The sequence below is a fragment of the Vicugna pacos genome, chromosome 21 (genome assembly GCF_048564905.1).
Source record: "Vicugna pacos chromosome 21, VicPac4, whole genome shotgun sequence".
NCBI classification, from domain to species: Eukaryota; Metazoa; Chordata; class Mammalia; order Artiodactyla; family Camelidae; genus Vicugna; species Vicugna pacos.
The window spans coordinates 7,511,575-7,525,386 of NC_133007.1; the positions used below are offsets into that span (position 1 = coordinate 7,511,575).

Genomic DNA, 13,812 nt, shown 5'->3' on the forward strand with positions numbered 1-13,812 from the left:
TAGCATAAGGTGGGTAGAATCCACCTATGGTAGGAAGAATGGAGAAAGGGCCCTGAAGGAATTGAGTCCATCATAGAAAAGGAAAGCCGTGTTGCAGGATTTCAGGGGTGTGGGAACTTCAGAAGTTATTGTTTCAGACCCCAACCATACAGATACTTTACTGTTCAAAGTCTGTTTTTAAAATTAGTTTTGACAAACAGTAACAGATTTATTTCCATATTAGAAATGTTACATCAGTTGCCCCTCTCAATTCTTCGCTACTGTATTACCAAATGATCCACAAGTCACTGTATTAAGAAATATACTTATTTTCTATCTAAATATATAACTCTGGTCACAGCAAACCTAGTATACACCTGATACATACCAATCCTGAACATCACCTATGAATTTCTCTAAATTAGACCAAAATTTCTACAACTACTAATCAAGTAGCAGTATATGACAATATCAGCTAAAAATTAAGATTTTAAAGATTAATTGACAATACTCCAGTTGAAGCTTGCAGATAATCTGGATTAATTTGGACAATAATAAGTCTCCATTATCCTCATAATAAACAATGAAAATTAGTAGTTAAGAATTATCATGTGCAGAATTGCAAAAAAAAATTTACCTTAACATACAAATATTACAAGGCTTACTTATTTTTCTCACCTTTTCCATATAACTTATATGATTTTGTAAAAATATTAATGACACTATGTGGACTTCCCTTTGCCAGTTCTTCCCATGGTCCTTTGCTTTGTGTACCACCTATGTGCCCAAACAGAGGCAGGAATTTTTCAGCTTCCTTTTGAAATTCTTTGATGGGTTCATAAGCATTTCTTTCTCCAGCACAAAATTCCTTTTCTTTTAAGATTTCTGCTAACTTCAAAGGGGGCCTTCCATCACGGACTCCCTCTTCTTCAGATAGACTCCCCTCACTAAGAAGAGGCCCTTCACTAACTGAATCTGTGCTGGAACCTAGAGACATTTTGGCTTTGTCTTGAGAACAAGCTTGCATATCAGAGCTAGAGGAGTCGGTCTGCCTCTTACACAGCTGTGCCAGCAGCCCTTCCGGTTTGGGGCCAGGGGATCTCATTCTGAAGTTTGATATGGCACTATGAGGTCTTATCATCTCAGGAAGCTTTTTAAATTCACTAAGATTGCCTACACCAGGAAGATCATCATCAAAAGTTGCATGAGATACACAGGTTCCCAGCATCTTTTGAATTCGAGCAGAGAAAGCATCTTCTGCATCCTCTTTCACAGGTGGACTTATAGCTTTGGTCCAAGGTCCATCCTCTTGGGGCGTTTGCTGCACATCAGTGTTCCATACTGACCCATAGTTAATGTTAGCCCCAGCTAATTTCTTGGCTTCACTTTCAATCCTGCTCGACAAAGAAGCAGCTGTTGCTTTCAAGGCTTCAATACGATCCAGTTTACTCTTATACTGGCTAGCACTAGGTTTTAACAAGGCATCTGGATGAGCAGCTGGTGAGGTCAGATATGGTTGAGGTGTAAAAGTTAATGGCCCTGAAGCCATATTATGATTCTTCCTAGTTGGTAAAATAGATTCAAAATCCTTATGCAAAATTCCTACATGCTCTAGACTCAAGAGATGGGACAGTAAATTTCCAGCTGTTCCACCAAGAGGCTGTGGTTGAGAATGGTGGACTCGTGGACTCAGTCTGTCAGGCTGCATCCACGTAGGATCCATCAAGTCTCTCCTGGAAATGAAAGTCACAATATGTTAGTTAAACAGGACCTTATAACTTTTTTTTTCTTTTAAACTTCAGGGTTTTTTTTTTTTATTAGAAGAGCAATGCATAGCCACTGCAAAGCAAACAAACAAACAAACCAAACCCCCAAAGGATAAAAAGGATAAAGATCACTCCTAGCTAAACAATGAAAGAAGCACTATTAGTATTTCATTTAGAATTATGTCTTACCAAACATTTTTCTACATGTATGCTGTGTTCAGTGTTGTTAGTTTTTCACAAAAATGGAATCTTATCATACATATTTTTTAAACTGTTTTTAAACTGCTTTCTTCAACTAAGACATTTTTTAAACATTAAAGAGAAGGCATTATAACTTTAAAACTCTGTTAGCAATTCTTTACAATACTGGCTCTACCCTTCCCTTTAAAAATAATGTTACATAAAAGAGAAATGCTTAAGATTGATAAATATTAATGTAGGCATGATATTATTCTAATCAACAAATATTTAATAAATGCCAAACAGTTATGTTTAACATTGTACATACTAAAGAAATGAGATTATTACAATCTCTACATTCTAAAAAAAATTGATGAACATCAAACGAGTACCAATAGAAATACAGAATACTGGGTAGGGCACCCATAAAGTTTAGAAACAGAATAAAGATGTCCTAGATGACATTAGATAATTCACTTATGTTTCCAGACCATAGACAACCTGCATATTAAGGGATACTATACAAAGATAAAAGGCTGGTGTTAAATGCTAAGAAGATCCTTAGGAAAAATAACATGAGGTTTTGTCCTTGGTCTTGTCCATTATTTTTGGATGATGACATGAAGATACGCTTATCAAATTTATAGATGACAGAAAGCTGGGAGGCATGGCTAACCCAACAAATTATCAAATTATGATTCAAAGTTATTTAGACAGGCTGCAAACTTATACCAAACTAGTATGAATAAATGTGAAGTCCTACTAATTGGGTTCAAAAATATCATCTAGAGGAGAGTAACCAGGGTGATAAGAGAACTGAAAAGCATGTTATGCAAGGTTTGGTTGCAGGTTATGCTGCAGCAGTCTTTTACACAGAAGGGCTGCTATGACAATGGAGTAAAGGAAGGAAGACCAGTGCAGAGAGTCTATGCCACAGATTATACACTATACAAATGCAAAATGTGAGGTTATTAGGGTCCAAACCAAGCTAGCAGTAATGAGAATACAAAGGAAGTTATAGATGAAAAAGGTATTGCTGAGTAAAAATCCAAGTGTTTAGAATGACAATTTTGACTGTAGAGGAACAGCGGTAGTCAAAAATGGAAAGACTTAAACCACTTAAGACTTAATCCTTACTCTTCAGTTTCTCAAGATCTAGGAGGAAGAGAGAGACTAACCAACAGCTAAAACATGATGCCATAAGCACTGATACAAAGATATATATAGTTCAGTGGAGTGTGGAAAGGGAACAATGAACTCTGCTAGCCAAGGAAAGTGACTTTTGAGCTGGATCTTCAAGATCTTCAAGGTCAGATATGTAATTTGGAGTTTTCCAGGTAGCTAACGCAAAATAATGGAACGTGAAGGGTAATAAAAAGAAATACTGTATTTTTAAGCATAAAGTAACTGAGATATGTTAAAACTATTAACAGGAATAGGGAAGCTAAGAAACAAGTAAAGGGAAAAGTGGAGGCAAGAGGTTCTTTGACCTCAAGTCAAAGAAGTCTGATATTAAAAGAAAGGAGAGAAACAGGTGCAAGGTAATCATGTCTAGGAATAGTCTGGTTTATATTTGGTTGTTTTTTAATATTGGGTAACTTGTTTAGAGTTAGAAGGAAAGAACTGAATACATGAAGCCAGCAGGATATGTCTGACAATAAGAACAGGACAGAGATTAACTGTAGAGTATAAAGGTGTTCAAATTCAAAACAATTTTTAATTTATGCTTAAAATTTGAAATGTATTTACAACCTTAAATAAATCATATGAAACATTTCACTTATTAGGAGACAGTGCGTAGAGCGGTTAAAAGTATAGGCTTCTAGAACCAGATTGCTTAAGTTCAAAGTGATCTCAACTTTAAAGTTTTGACCTTTGAGAAAGTTAATTAAATTCTAGGTCTTAATTATCTCTTCTATAAAACAAGAATAACAGTGCCTAACTCACAGAATTACAAGGATTACATAAAGTAATACATGCAAAGCACTTAGGTCAGTGCCTGAAATCTTACAAACACTCAATAAGTGTTAGCTATTTTTATCAATATCATTATTCTCTTGGTGTGGAGGGGTACAGCAAGAGGGGCAAGAGGACCATATGTATCAACCCAAAACTGGAAAGTGATCAGAATTGTTTTTTTTTTATTTTTTAGATTTTTATTTGTGCATTCTCAAAGAAGAATTTCAAAATCTTTGTCTTCACAAAATGGTTATTTCAAGGAATTTATAATCATATAATCTGAAAATCACCTTAACTTTCACGCACAAACAGTTAATTTTTTTTACTTTATTGTAAACATCACAGCAAAAAAATTTTTTTCTTAGTGTAAAATAGCCCTCAATCACCGATCTGAAATCAGATCAAATCCCTTCTTAGTCCCTGTCCATGTGTTCATATGCATATTCAAATACAGCTTCTGAGAGGTAAGATACGTTGATACACGAGTCATATGAAGAAATTTTCCATAGTAATGGATAAGGGAATGCCTTTTGAAAATTATTCAACACAAATACTTTAAAATACTAATTTCACTGTGATTCATTTATCCAACAAACTTCCATCATGTGATTAGGTCAGAGAAGGCAAGCGTGCTTCCAATGGCAGGTGATCCCCAAGAGGAACTGACATTTACACTAGATATTAAAGAACAGGTAAAAGTTGAACAACAGAGTAAGGCATGCAGTAAGTAACCATCAGAAGATATTAAACAATTTCTAAATAAACCTCTTGTTCACACAGAAGGTCAATCAACAAAATTCACTGAGCACAGACACTATCCCAAATTTCACGGGAAAGACGAATCTTAATCATCTTGCATTCTCCCCTCTTTACCTTGCAAGAGGCTGTGGAGGTTCCGACAGAGACATGTCACTACTGGAAGATGCACTTGGGGGACGTTCCTGCACTTTGTTCTCTTTGTCAGATTCTCCAGATGGCTGATACCCTGGTCTGGTCTAGGAGAAAAAGGACATCAAATTTACCTGACTCCCCCAATAAAGACATATTCAAGGTGCGCATAAGATAAATCTTAAGTCACTTCAACTTTAAAAAGATCATGAAATGCAGGAGGTTTTCTCTCTCAAATAAAACCAATTCAAATTTATCTGTCTTAAAAACAGCCATTACAGGTAGCAGCAAAATTACACGTGAAATCCAACAACTAACACTAACTGCATAGTTTGGAGGAAGTTAATACTCTTTCCAAACCTCAGTTTTTCACCTAATAAGTGGAAATACTAGTAGTACCTACCCTTCTCAGGGTTTTGAGGATTTCCTGAAGCTTCAGCCTGTAAAGCCTTTGAAATAGTATGTGGCATATGGTACATACTCAAATGTAATTCTTATTATCCTTAAAAAACAATAGCAATACTCATAAAATTAGCACACTAAAGTAGGATATTCTCTAATTTCAGAACAGATAATAAAACTAGGCTTTTCATTAACACAGTCTAACTTTATCTGTTCAGTAATGCAATAGAACCAGGCAAGGATATAACTAACAGCAACGAGGAGACAAACATACCAGTAACAAGCACTGTAGGAAACTGGGTACTTATTTTCAATCATATTTCTCAAATTACTCTGCATATAGAATAAACTTCATGAAAGGCCATCGTTATTATAAATATTGTCAGAGCATACACCTGAATATTAGGAATGGTGAGTAATTTTTAAATAGTATAGCAAAGAAGTATTTCCTAACCACGAATTACTTCCCTTTGTATTTCTGTCACTACCATTACCTGTGTTTCCTGCGTAACAGGTTGATGAGCTGGCTCTTCAAGCAATGACTTTTCTATTAGCAATTTGGAGTAAGTGTCCTGCAGCCGCCTACTTGCTGATGGCTCAGAAGGCGGCACAGTTTTTACTTTGGTGAAGGCTTCTTTCTGTTTCCGGTAGAGCTCCTGTAATCGTTTGTTCTTCTGTTCCGTGGCCTCCTTTTGAGCCTTCTTCTCTTCATTTTGCTTTCTCTTCCTTTCTTCCTGCTGTCTAACAATGTACTGTCGTACCTCATCTGTGTCATAGTGGCGCTTTTTGGAAATAACGGGGGGCTCTTCGTTAGCTGTTGTTTTGTCAGGTTTTCTTTTTATTGGGCTATGACTCCGAGGAGCTTGTACTGACGCTGATGACTTCTGATTCTGTAACTCTCCTGTCTCCTGCCTTGCAGTCTGAGCTGTAGAATCCAGCTGTAGGTCATCAAGAATTCCACGAATTTCAACAGGTAAAAAGTCCTTATTTAAGGCAGCATTTTCCTCCTGTTTATTATCTGAAAGAGAGGGAGCTAATTTCTTTACATTACTTTCTGACCGAGCTCTACTTCTTGAACGTTCTGAGTTTCGTGGAAGATGTCTGTGTGAAACATCCAACCTAGGATCCGATTCTGCTCTTCCAATATGACCCCCTGCAAAGTATGAACTGTTAGTGACGTACTAAAATTCTACATCCATGCCTAAGATTTACTGCACTAAGGAGAAAGTTAGGGAATTCTGCTTTATCTTAAACTCAAATTCAAACATCCTATAAAATCTTCTAAAGAATATTTTAAAGGAAAAAAATCCTTTTTTGCAGTAAGAGAGGAATTTCAATATTCTTAGAAACTGTATTTCCTTGGCATTTTTAAAAAAGTACATCTTCTAATATCTCTGAAATAATGACAGATCTTGCTATTGTCATGAATGTTTAACTATTAACAGAGAATTACTGTTTCTCTCCCATGTGCATATTTAATGTTACTAGTTCTCTCCCTCCCTAAGCCTCCAAACTTTGTTTAAAAATCAACAATGTTATACTGCCACAATTCTCCAACGAATAACAGAAAGAACTGAATAAAGAGAAACAATCATTTTATCATCCAAATGTTTGTTGATGTGGCTTAATTTTAAAACTGAGAATGTATGTAAGTTTATTTATAAGCTAGAGGAAAGTGAAGAGGAACAGATACAAAATAAATGTTGACTGCCATACACCAAATGGCATTTTTTACTGAATTCATTTCAGAAGCTCTAATTATCTGAGGCAAATTTTAGCTATTGAAAAGAAAAGCTGGCTTGTAAGTATCTATATTTCATTTCCCAAAATTAGTGTTCATGGAAAAGTATCTAGTTATTTCAAATGATATAAACTAGTTATTTCAAGACATTTCAAAAAGAGAAAAGCAATGGACTTGAGGGTCAAACTAAAGAGTTGGGGATCTACATCAAATATTGCCACCCACTGACTATATAACCTCAAGAAAAATCACTTCTCTCCCAGGACCTGTTTCCTAATCTGTCAAACAAAAAGAAATACAACCTATGAATGTCCACCTCTGTTTGCAAATGCAGAGATAAGACAAATTAGACCTGATTCTCTAAAGGTCCCTAAAAGTCTCATAAGAGTTGATTAAATGATGCTCTGCAATTTATTCACAATGACAGCTAAATATAGTTAATATAACACAAGCAAACTTGTTAATAAAGATCACCATAACATCTGTTTATGTGGAAATTATCCAGACAAGCCCAATAGAATATTTCTTCTTTTTTTGAGCTACAATTACAATTAGAAAGCAAAGTTTTAAAGCATTCTTAAAAGAATATTTGCACCTCTCAAAGTACTTACACAAGCAACTTTTAACTGCTTTTCTCAACAGTTTTAATGACTGAGATAATTTAATAGCTTAGTTACTCACCAGATTTAGTAGCTCTTTCTCTTCCACCTCTGTCACTTGACGCTGTTCTTCGCTCTTTTTGCTCTATTCTGGGTGCAGGTCCCAGAATTTTCTTTACTAATTTTTGTCCATCTCGCCAAGAAGATGTACTTATCAGATGACTGCTACCTAAAATATATATATATATAAATATATATTAAATTTAAAACTTAAATTTTATCTCTAAGAAGTACATCTTACTCAACCATACAAGTATTTGTAATTAAACCTTCACTTATCTTACACCAAAGTCAAAAGGTTTACAGTCTAATTTGATTTTTAAACTTTGAGTCCCCCAAAATCAATAAACAGTTTGTTTAAATCTTGATTTACCCACACACTTCAAATACTAGGTGTAAAATGCTTTGAAAGTGAAATACCAAATATTAATAATTTCTGAGACCTCAAGAACTAGGGCACTGAATCCAACAATTTTAGCTTAAAACAAAAATATGTCTTAACTGTACTAAGTGTTTGGTTTACGAAAACCAGCACAGTACCCGACACATTCTAAAATGTATGTTTGCTGAGTGAACAAATAACATAATCTAAGCACAGAAAAAAATTTGAGGAAACATATAACAAACCGTTCACAATGACTACCTTTGAAGGGCGATGGCATTACAGGGAATTGCACAGTGTATTTTACAGATATATACCAACAATATATACTACTTTTTACTGCATAAAACAATGACATTTCACAAGCAGATATCATCAACACTTTAAATTGCCCTCATTATAAAAGTTCATAAAAATAAAAGTATATATCAATAAATACAGGTGTTTACCAAGAGAAAAACTTTTCATTTACTAGTTTCAGATTGTAAAAAAGTTAAAATTAGAGCATTATTTCAAAATAGTAACTTAAACATAGCCAAAGTTGATAAAATTACAATAAATTCACTCTACTTATACAATGCTTGTTGAAATTTAAGTGGATATAGTTTCTTTAAAAAAAACCAACAATGTAGTACTACATGTCAGGGGCCCCCAAAGTGTTCATTTCCCTTGATCAAAGAATCCAAGTAATACAAATGTATCCAATAGAAAGAAAAAAATGAAAAATTTCACTGTATAATCTTCTAAATATCAGAAGTAATCGAAAATACTGAGTGGTGAAAAATTAATTAAACTATATTTCTATTTGATGGAGTACTCATAGTACTCAGAAATTTGGCCATTACAAATTACAATTTCTTTAAGAAATGTTCTTGTGGTGAGATGCTAAAGGAAAAAGGTAAAATTTTATGTACACAATGATTACAATCACCTGTTATGATTTTAAAATTGCTATAAGAAAATACACAAAATAATACTAGTATTTTGTTTAACGACGGTAGTTTTTATGTTTTCTTCTATTTTTCAAGCTTTCTGTGATGCTATTTTATTGTATTTATAATTTTTAAAAATCCCATTTAGAGTTTCTTTTAAAAGGGCTTATTTAAAAGTTTAAATGGAAGCACAGTTTTGATGAAAACATCTATTATTAAAAAAATACAAAGCGGGAGGGTATAGGTCAGTGGTAGAGTGCACATCTATTCAAGCACAAGGTCCTGGGTTCCCCAGCACTTTATTAAAAAAAATAAAGCCTAAGTACCACCCCCACCAAAAAGTATACAGTGCTGTAATGTCAATTATACCTAAAATAAAACTGGAAGGAATAAACACTTTTTAATTAAAAAAAAATCTGAATCACAAATGTGTGCTATTTACTTTAGAAATGTTTTTGCACATTGTTATTAACTGTATACAGTCTATCTAAAATATTTTAAAAGTTTAAAGTCTATTATTTAATCTATTTATAAGAAATTTTATGGTTTTTTTCTTTTGGGGGGAGGGGAGGTAATTAGGTTAATTAATTAGTAATTAATTAATGGAGGTACTGGGGATTGAGCCCAGGACCTCATGCATGCTAAGCACACACTCTACCACTGAGCTATTCCCTTCCCCTCGAAATCTTATGTTCTTAAACAAAATGGAGAACAGGCTTCTCTTCGATTTCAGATTAATTTTCCGAATCAAGAGCAAACAACCATGAATATACTGGGTAGTTATTTATAAATGTTGGCTTCCAAATATGCTGGGTGGTTATTTCTAAATTCTGGCTTTGTGGAATAGTCTCATGGAGTCATTGGTACAAAAAGAAGACTTTCGTTATAGATAAACTATTAATACAGCTTCAGTGCATTTAATGACTGCCTCCGTCATTGCCACAGTACATACACAGGGATTAGCACATCACAAAGCTGGATAAATACAATCCAAGATCAGTATTTGTAAGTTTTAGTGGTCTCAGTGCTTCATTTCAAAATATGCCCCTGACAACAGTATTACCTAACAGCATGTGAAAAATAATATTTTATTTTTTAATGTAAGAATTAGTTTCATTTACATTCAGTTAATTCATGTTCCTATAATATTTTATTTTTTATTTGTATACAGCTAGGATCATCCTTTTATGACATCTAGAGTTAACAATGGGTGTCACAAAATATGTTACTTGCCACTCTTTTGATTAGTCTATGACCAGAAAAATAAGCACCTGGTCAAAAACCAGTGCCCTATCATTCCTATTTCATGTTCCCTTAAGACCTGGTACATTCCCTAACCTACATTCACTACCCTTTATTGTAACTTACATATCTACTGTTTTCCTGACCAGATTATAAGTTCTAGGAAGGCAGAGGCTATGTGCACCCTGCTTACTACTGTATTGCCTAAACTTGGAATAGCCCAGTGTCTCACATATAGCAAGTGCTCAAAAATATGTGCATAAAGAATGAACGTATGAATGACTGATTCAGAATGTCTCCAAACTGAAAGTGACAAGTTCCCAGCTTTCTCCACTCTTGGCCCAAATCACTCACTGACTTAAATATGACATACTAAATAGCCACTATCAGTATAGCTAGAAATGATAATAATTAGTAGTAGTAGAATTACACCTAACATCTGAGTGCTTACCATGTGCCAGGTACTACATTGAGTGCTTCTGTTATTAACTATTTTAGTTCTCACCACAACCTGTGAAAGAAGTAACTACTGCTTTCCCACTTACATCTGGGGAAACCAAAGGACATGACAGAGCCAGGTTACTAATCTGCATAACATGGGTCGAGCCTGAAATGTTAATCACTATGGAACTAGGGAATTCTCTTTTTCCCTGTCTTGATTTATGCGGAGTCCAGCCTGACCACTACTGCCATACTTTTTGTGTAACATTTATTCCCTTATGAGAATAAGTGAAGGGACTTAGCAATAGTCATAAGTCATCCTTTTGTGTATAAAAGTTCACTACATAAAAATCATTACCCTTAATCTGGTTAATTTCTATCAAAAATGATAGAAAAAAATATGGGAAGGTAGTGTTCAGTGTCACAGCAAACACATGGCTTCATGAATATATACATAAGTGAAAACTTATCAAACTATACATTCTAAATATGTACAATTTACTCTATGTCAAATATACTTCAATAAAACACACATATACAAAATAATGACACATAAAATATACTGTATTTTCATATGTGCCAAATAATGAAAACATTTATTTCCATGTAGATACCATCTCAATAATATGTAACTTTAGAATGGGCCTGATATTGAGAAAACTAACCTGTTTTGCATTCTGGACTGGATAACTGTGTTACCTTTTGGACTTTTCGTACTGGCTTGACTACTTTCTTCTCTTTACTTTTTTCAGCAGGTGGTTTCTCTTTCATAGAGCTATCATCTGAAAAGCAGAAACATTTACAGTAAATATCATAATGATTGCTACCTGGATACCCAACTAATCCTCCCCTCAGTATGAAAAATCTGTATAAAGTATATGATTCAGATAGGGAGAGAGAAAGTTCACCCGAGGCTATTTCTATGACCCAAAAGCTACAATGCCAAATCCTCTTGCAGAAAGGTCTAAAGACCATTACTCCACTGTTAGGTTCCAACTCTTTGTTTTATTTTTTTTCAGGAAACCCTTGAGAAATTCACCTCACTTTCACAAACTGGAAGAAGCTACAATAGCAGTGCTTTCCAAGCCAGAATCACAGCATTTATAGAACCTCAGAGGTGAGCACTTTCACAGATACCTACTTCATTTAAAAATTCCTACTTAACTGAAGATATTCATGAACTTCTAGAATAAAACTTCATAAAATATTCAATATAATATTCCTAAATTAGGCCTTTTTATGATTATGCTAGTGAAATACGTCAAGGCACTTCACAAAGAAACTACTACTCACTAATTTTTAAATTCCAGCCTGGGGAAATATACTGACTATAGATATAAATTTGAAAATTAATTTCAGTTACAGCTGTGAATAATTGTACTTTAAGATACATAAAGAGATCTGCATTGTGGGAAAAGCAGAATTACGTGTAAGTCAAAGGCTGTAAAGCAGGCGCATGCTTAGTATCTAAGAAACAGCAAAGAGGCCAGTGTGAGTGAAGTGGACAAAGAAGAGTATTAAGAAACAGAGTCGAGAGACAGAACTGAGGGCCAGATCATGTGACGCTTCATAGGTCATTATACGAACTTCAGGTTTTACCCAAGAACAAGATGAAAAGTTTTTAGAAGATTTAGAGCAAAGGACTGATATGATCTAAATTAAATTTTAACAAGCTTACTCTCCCAGCTGTGATTAGAACAGACTCATCAGAAGAAAGGCAGAAGAAGGGTAACCAGTTAGAAGGCTACTGCAGTAATTCAGCCAAGAGACTGATGGTGGGTGACCTGGACCTAGGTGGTAGAGAAAATCCATTATATTTTAGATGTATTTCAGACAATAATAGATACAAGGTATAAGAGAAATAGAGGGGTCAAGGATGACTAAAGATTTGGGACCCAAACAAATGGAAGAATAGGATTAACTAAGATGGAGAGACTACCAGACGAGTAAGTTTAAGGGGTGTATCAAGATCCCATTTAGTTAGTTAGCTAGCTGCATTTTGGATATATCAAGTTTAAGAAATCTATTATACAACCAAGGAGAGATGTGGAGTTAACAGCTAGATAATGAGTCTGAGTTCAGGGAAATCTGGCCAGGGACATACATTTGGGAATCATCAGCAACAGAGATATTTAAAGTCCTGAGACCAGAAGAGCTTGCCTAGTTTGTATGTAGATAAATTTTTTTAAAAAATTTATAAGGAAAAAGAAAGGGGAAGGGGAGAGTAAATAAAATAAAGAGAAGAAAAGAGAAAGAGAGATCCAAGTACTGAGACTGTGGCATAGCAATGTTTAGAGATCAGAGCTGATTAGAGGAAAAAACAAGTAAAAAGGAGAAAAACTAAACACTTAGAGTATCCTAGAAAAATACCAAGTGACGAATTTCAAGGAAGAAGTGATCAATCATGTCCAATGTTGCTGAGAGATCAAGTAGGATGACAAATGAGAATTAAATACTGGATTCAGCAATGTGGACACCATTAATGATCTTGGTAACAGTAGTCTGCAGAGAAGAGCAAAAAAACTAATAGAAAGGATTCAAGAGTAAAACAGAGGAGAAAAATTGGAGACAATGAATATAAGGCAAATTTTTTAAGTTTTGCTGTAAGTAAAAGGAGAGAAGCAAGGCAGAAGCTGAAAAGAGGGGTTCTTTTATGATGGCTGAAATAACAGTATTATAACAGTATGTTGAAGTAACAGTATGTTAATGGGCATGACATCATCCAGAGGGAAAACCTGATGATGCAAAAGAAAGAAAACGGGGCTGAAGTAATGTCCTTAAATACATAAGAGCAAATGGAATCTAAAACACAAGTAGATGGGTTTGTTTAAGGCAGAAGCACAGGCAGAGTTCATCCAGCGTAACAAAACAGAAGGCAGACCATGATAGGCAGACCTCTCTAGGAGTTCTTTGACATACATCATTCCACTGGCCTATAATGATACTGTCCTATGAGGTATATTGATACCAATTTTACAGATAAGAAAACCAAGGAAAAGAGGTTATATAGCACAGGTAATATACACAGCTAATAAGTGGCAGAACCAGAATTTGAACCCCTGTAAGCTGACTGCCTTCTCGTTAGTATGTTTATCTGCTGCTTGACAAATTACTGGCCATTTCAAAGATCTCAGAGGTCTAGTAGAAGTAAACTTCAAGTAGACTCTGCTATGTTTCCTTCAAATCAGACAAGCCCAGCTATGAAAGTCCCTTAGTTTAAAAATAGCCTAGTTTCTGTCTC

At 34.7% G+C, this 13,812-nt stretch overlaps 1 protein-coding gene across 2 annotated transcripts in view; it reads right to left on the minus strand.

The window, feature by feature from the left end:
- CEP350 (centrosomal protein 350) overlaps positions 1–13,812 on the minus strand; it is a 118,355-nt gene that overhangs the window by 69,433 nt on the left and 35,110 nt on the right. For both annotated transcript variants that reach the window (XM_072946011.1, XM_015245676.3), the window contains exons 8-12: positions 11,237–11,353; positions 7,597–7,743; positions 5,669–6,327; positions 4,758–4,879; positions 658–1,712 (exon numbers count right to left, since the gene is read on the minus strand). In XM_072946011.1, the coding sequence (XP_072802112.1) occupies positions 658–1,712; positions 4,758–4,879; positions 5,669–6,327; positions 7,597–7,743; positions 11,237–11,353 (2,100 nt within the window). The remainder of the gene's footprint in view (positions 1–657; positions 1,713–4,757; positions 4,880–5,668; positions 6,328–7,596; positions 7,744–11,236; positions 11,354–13,812) is intronic.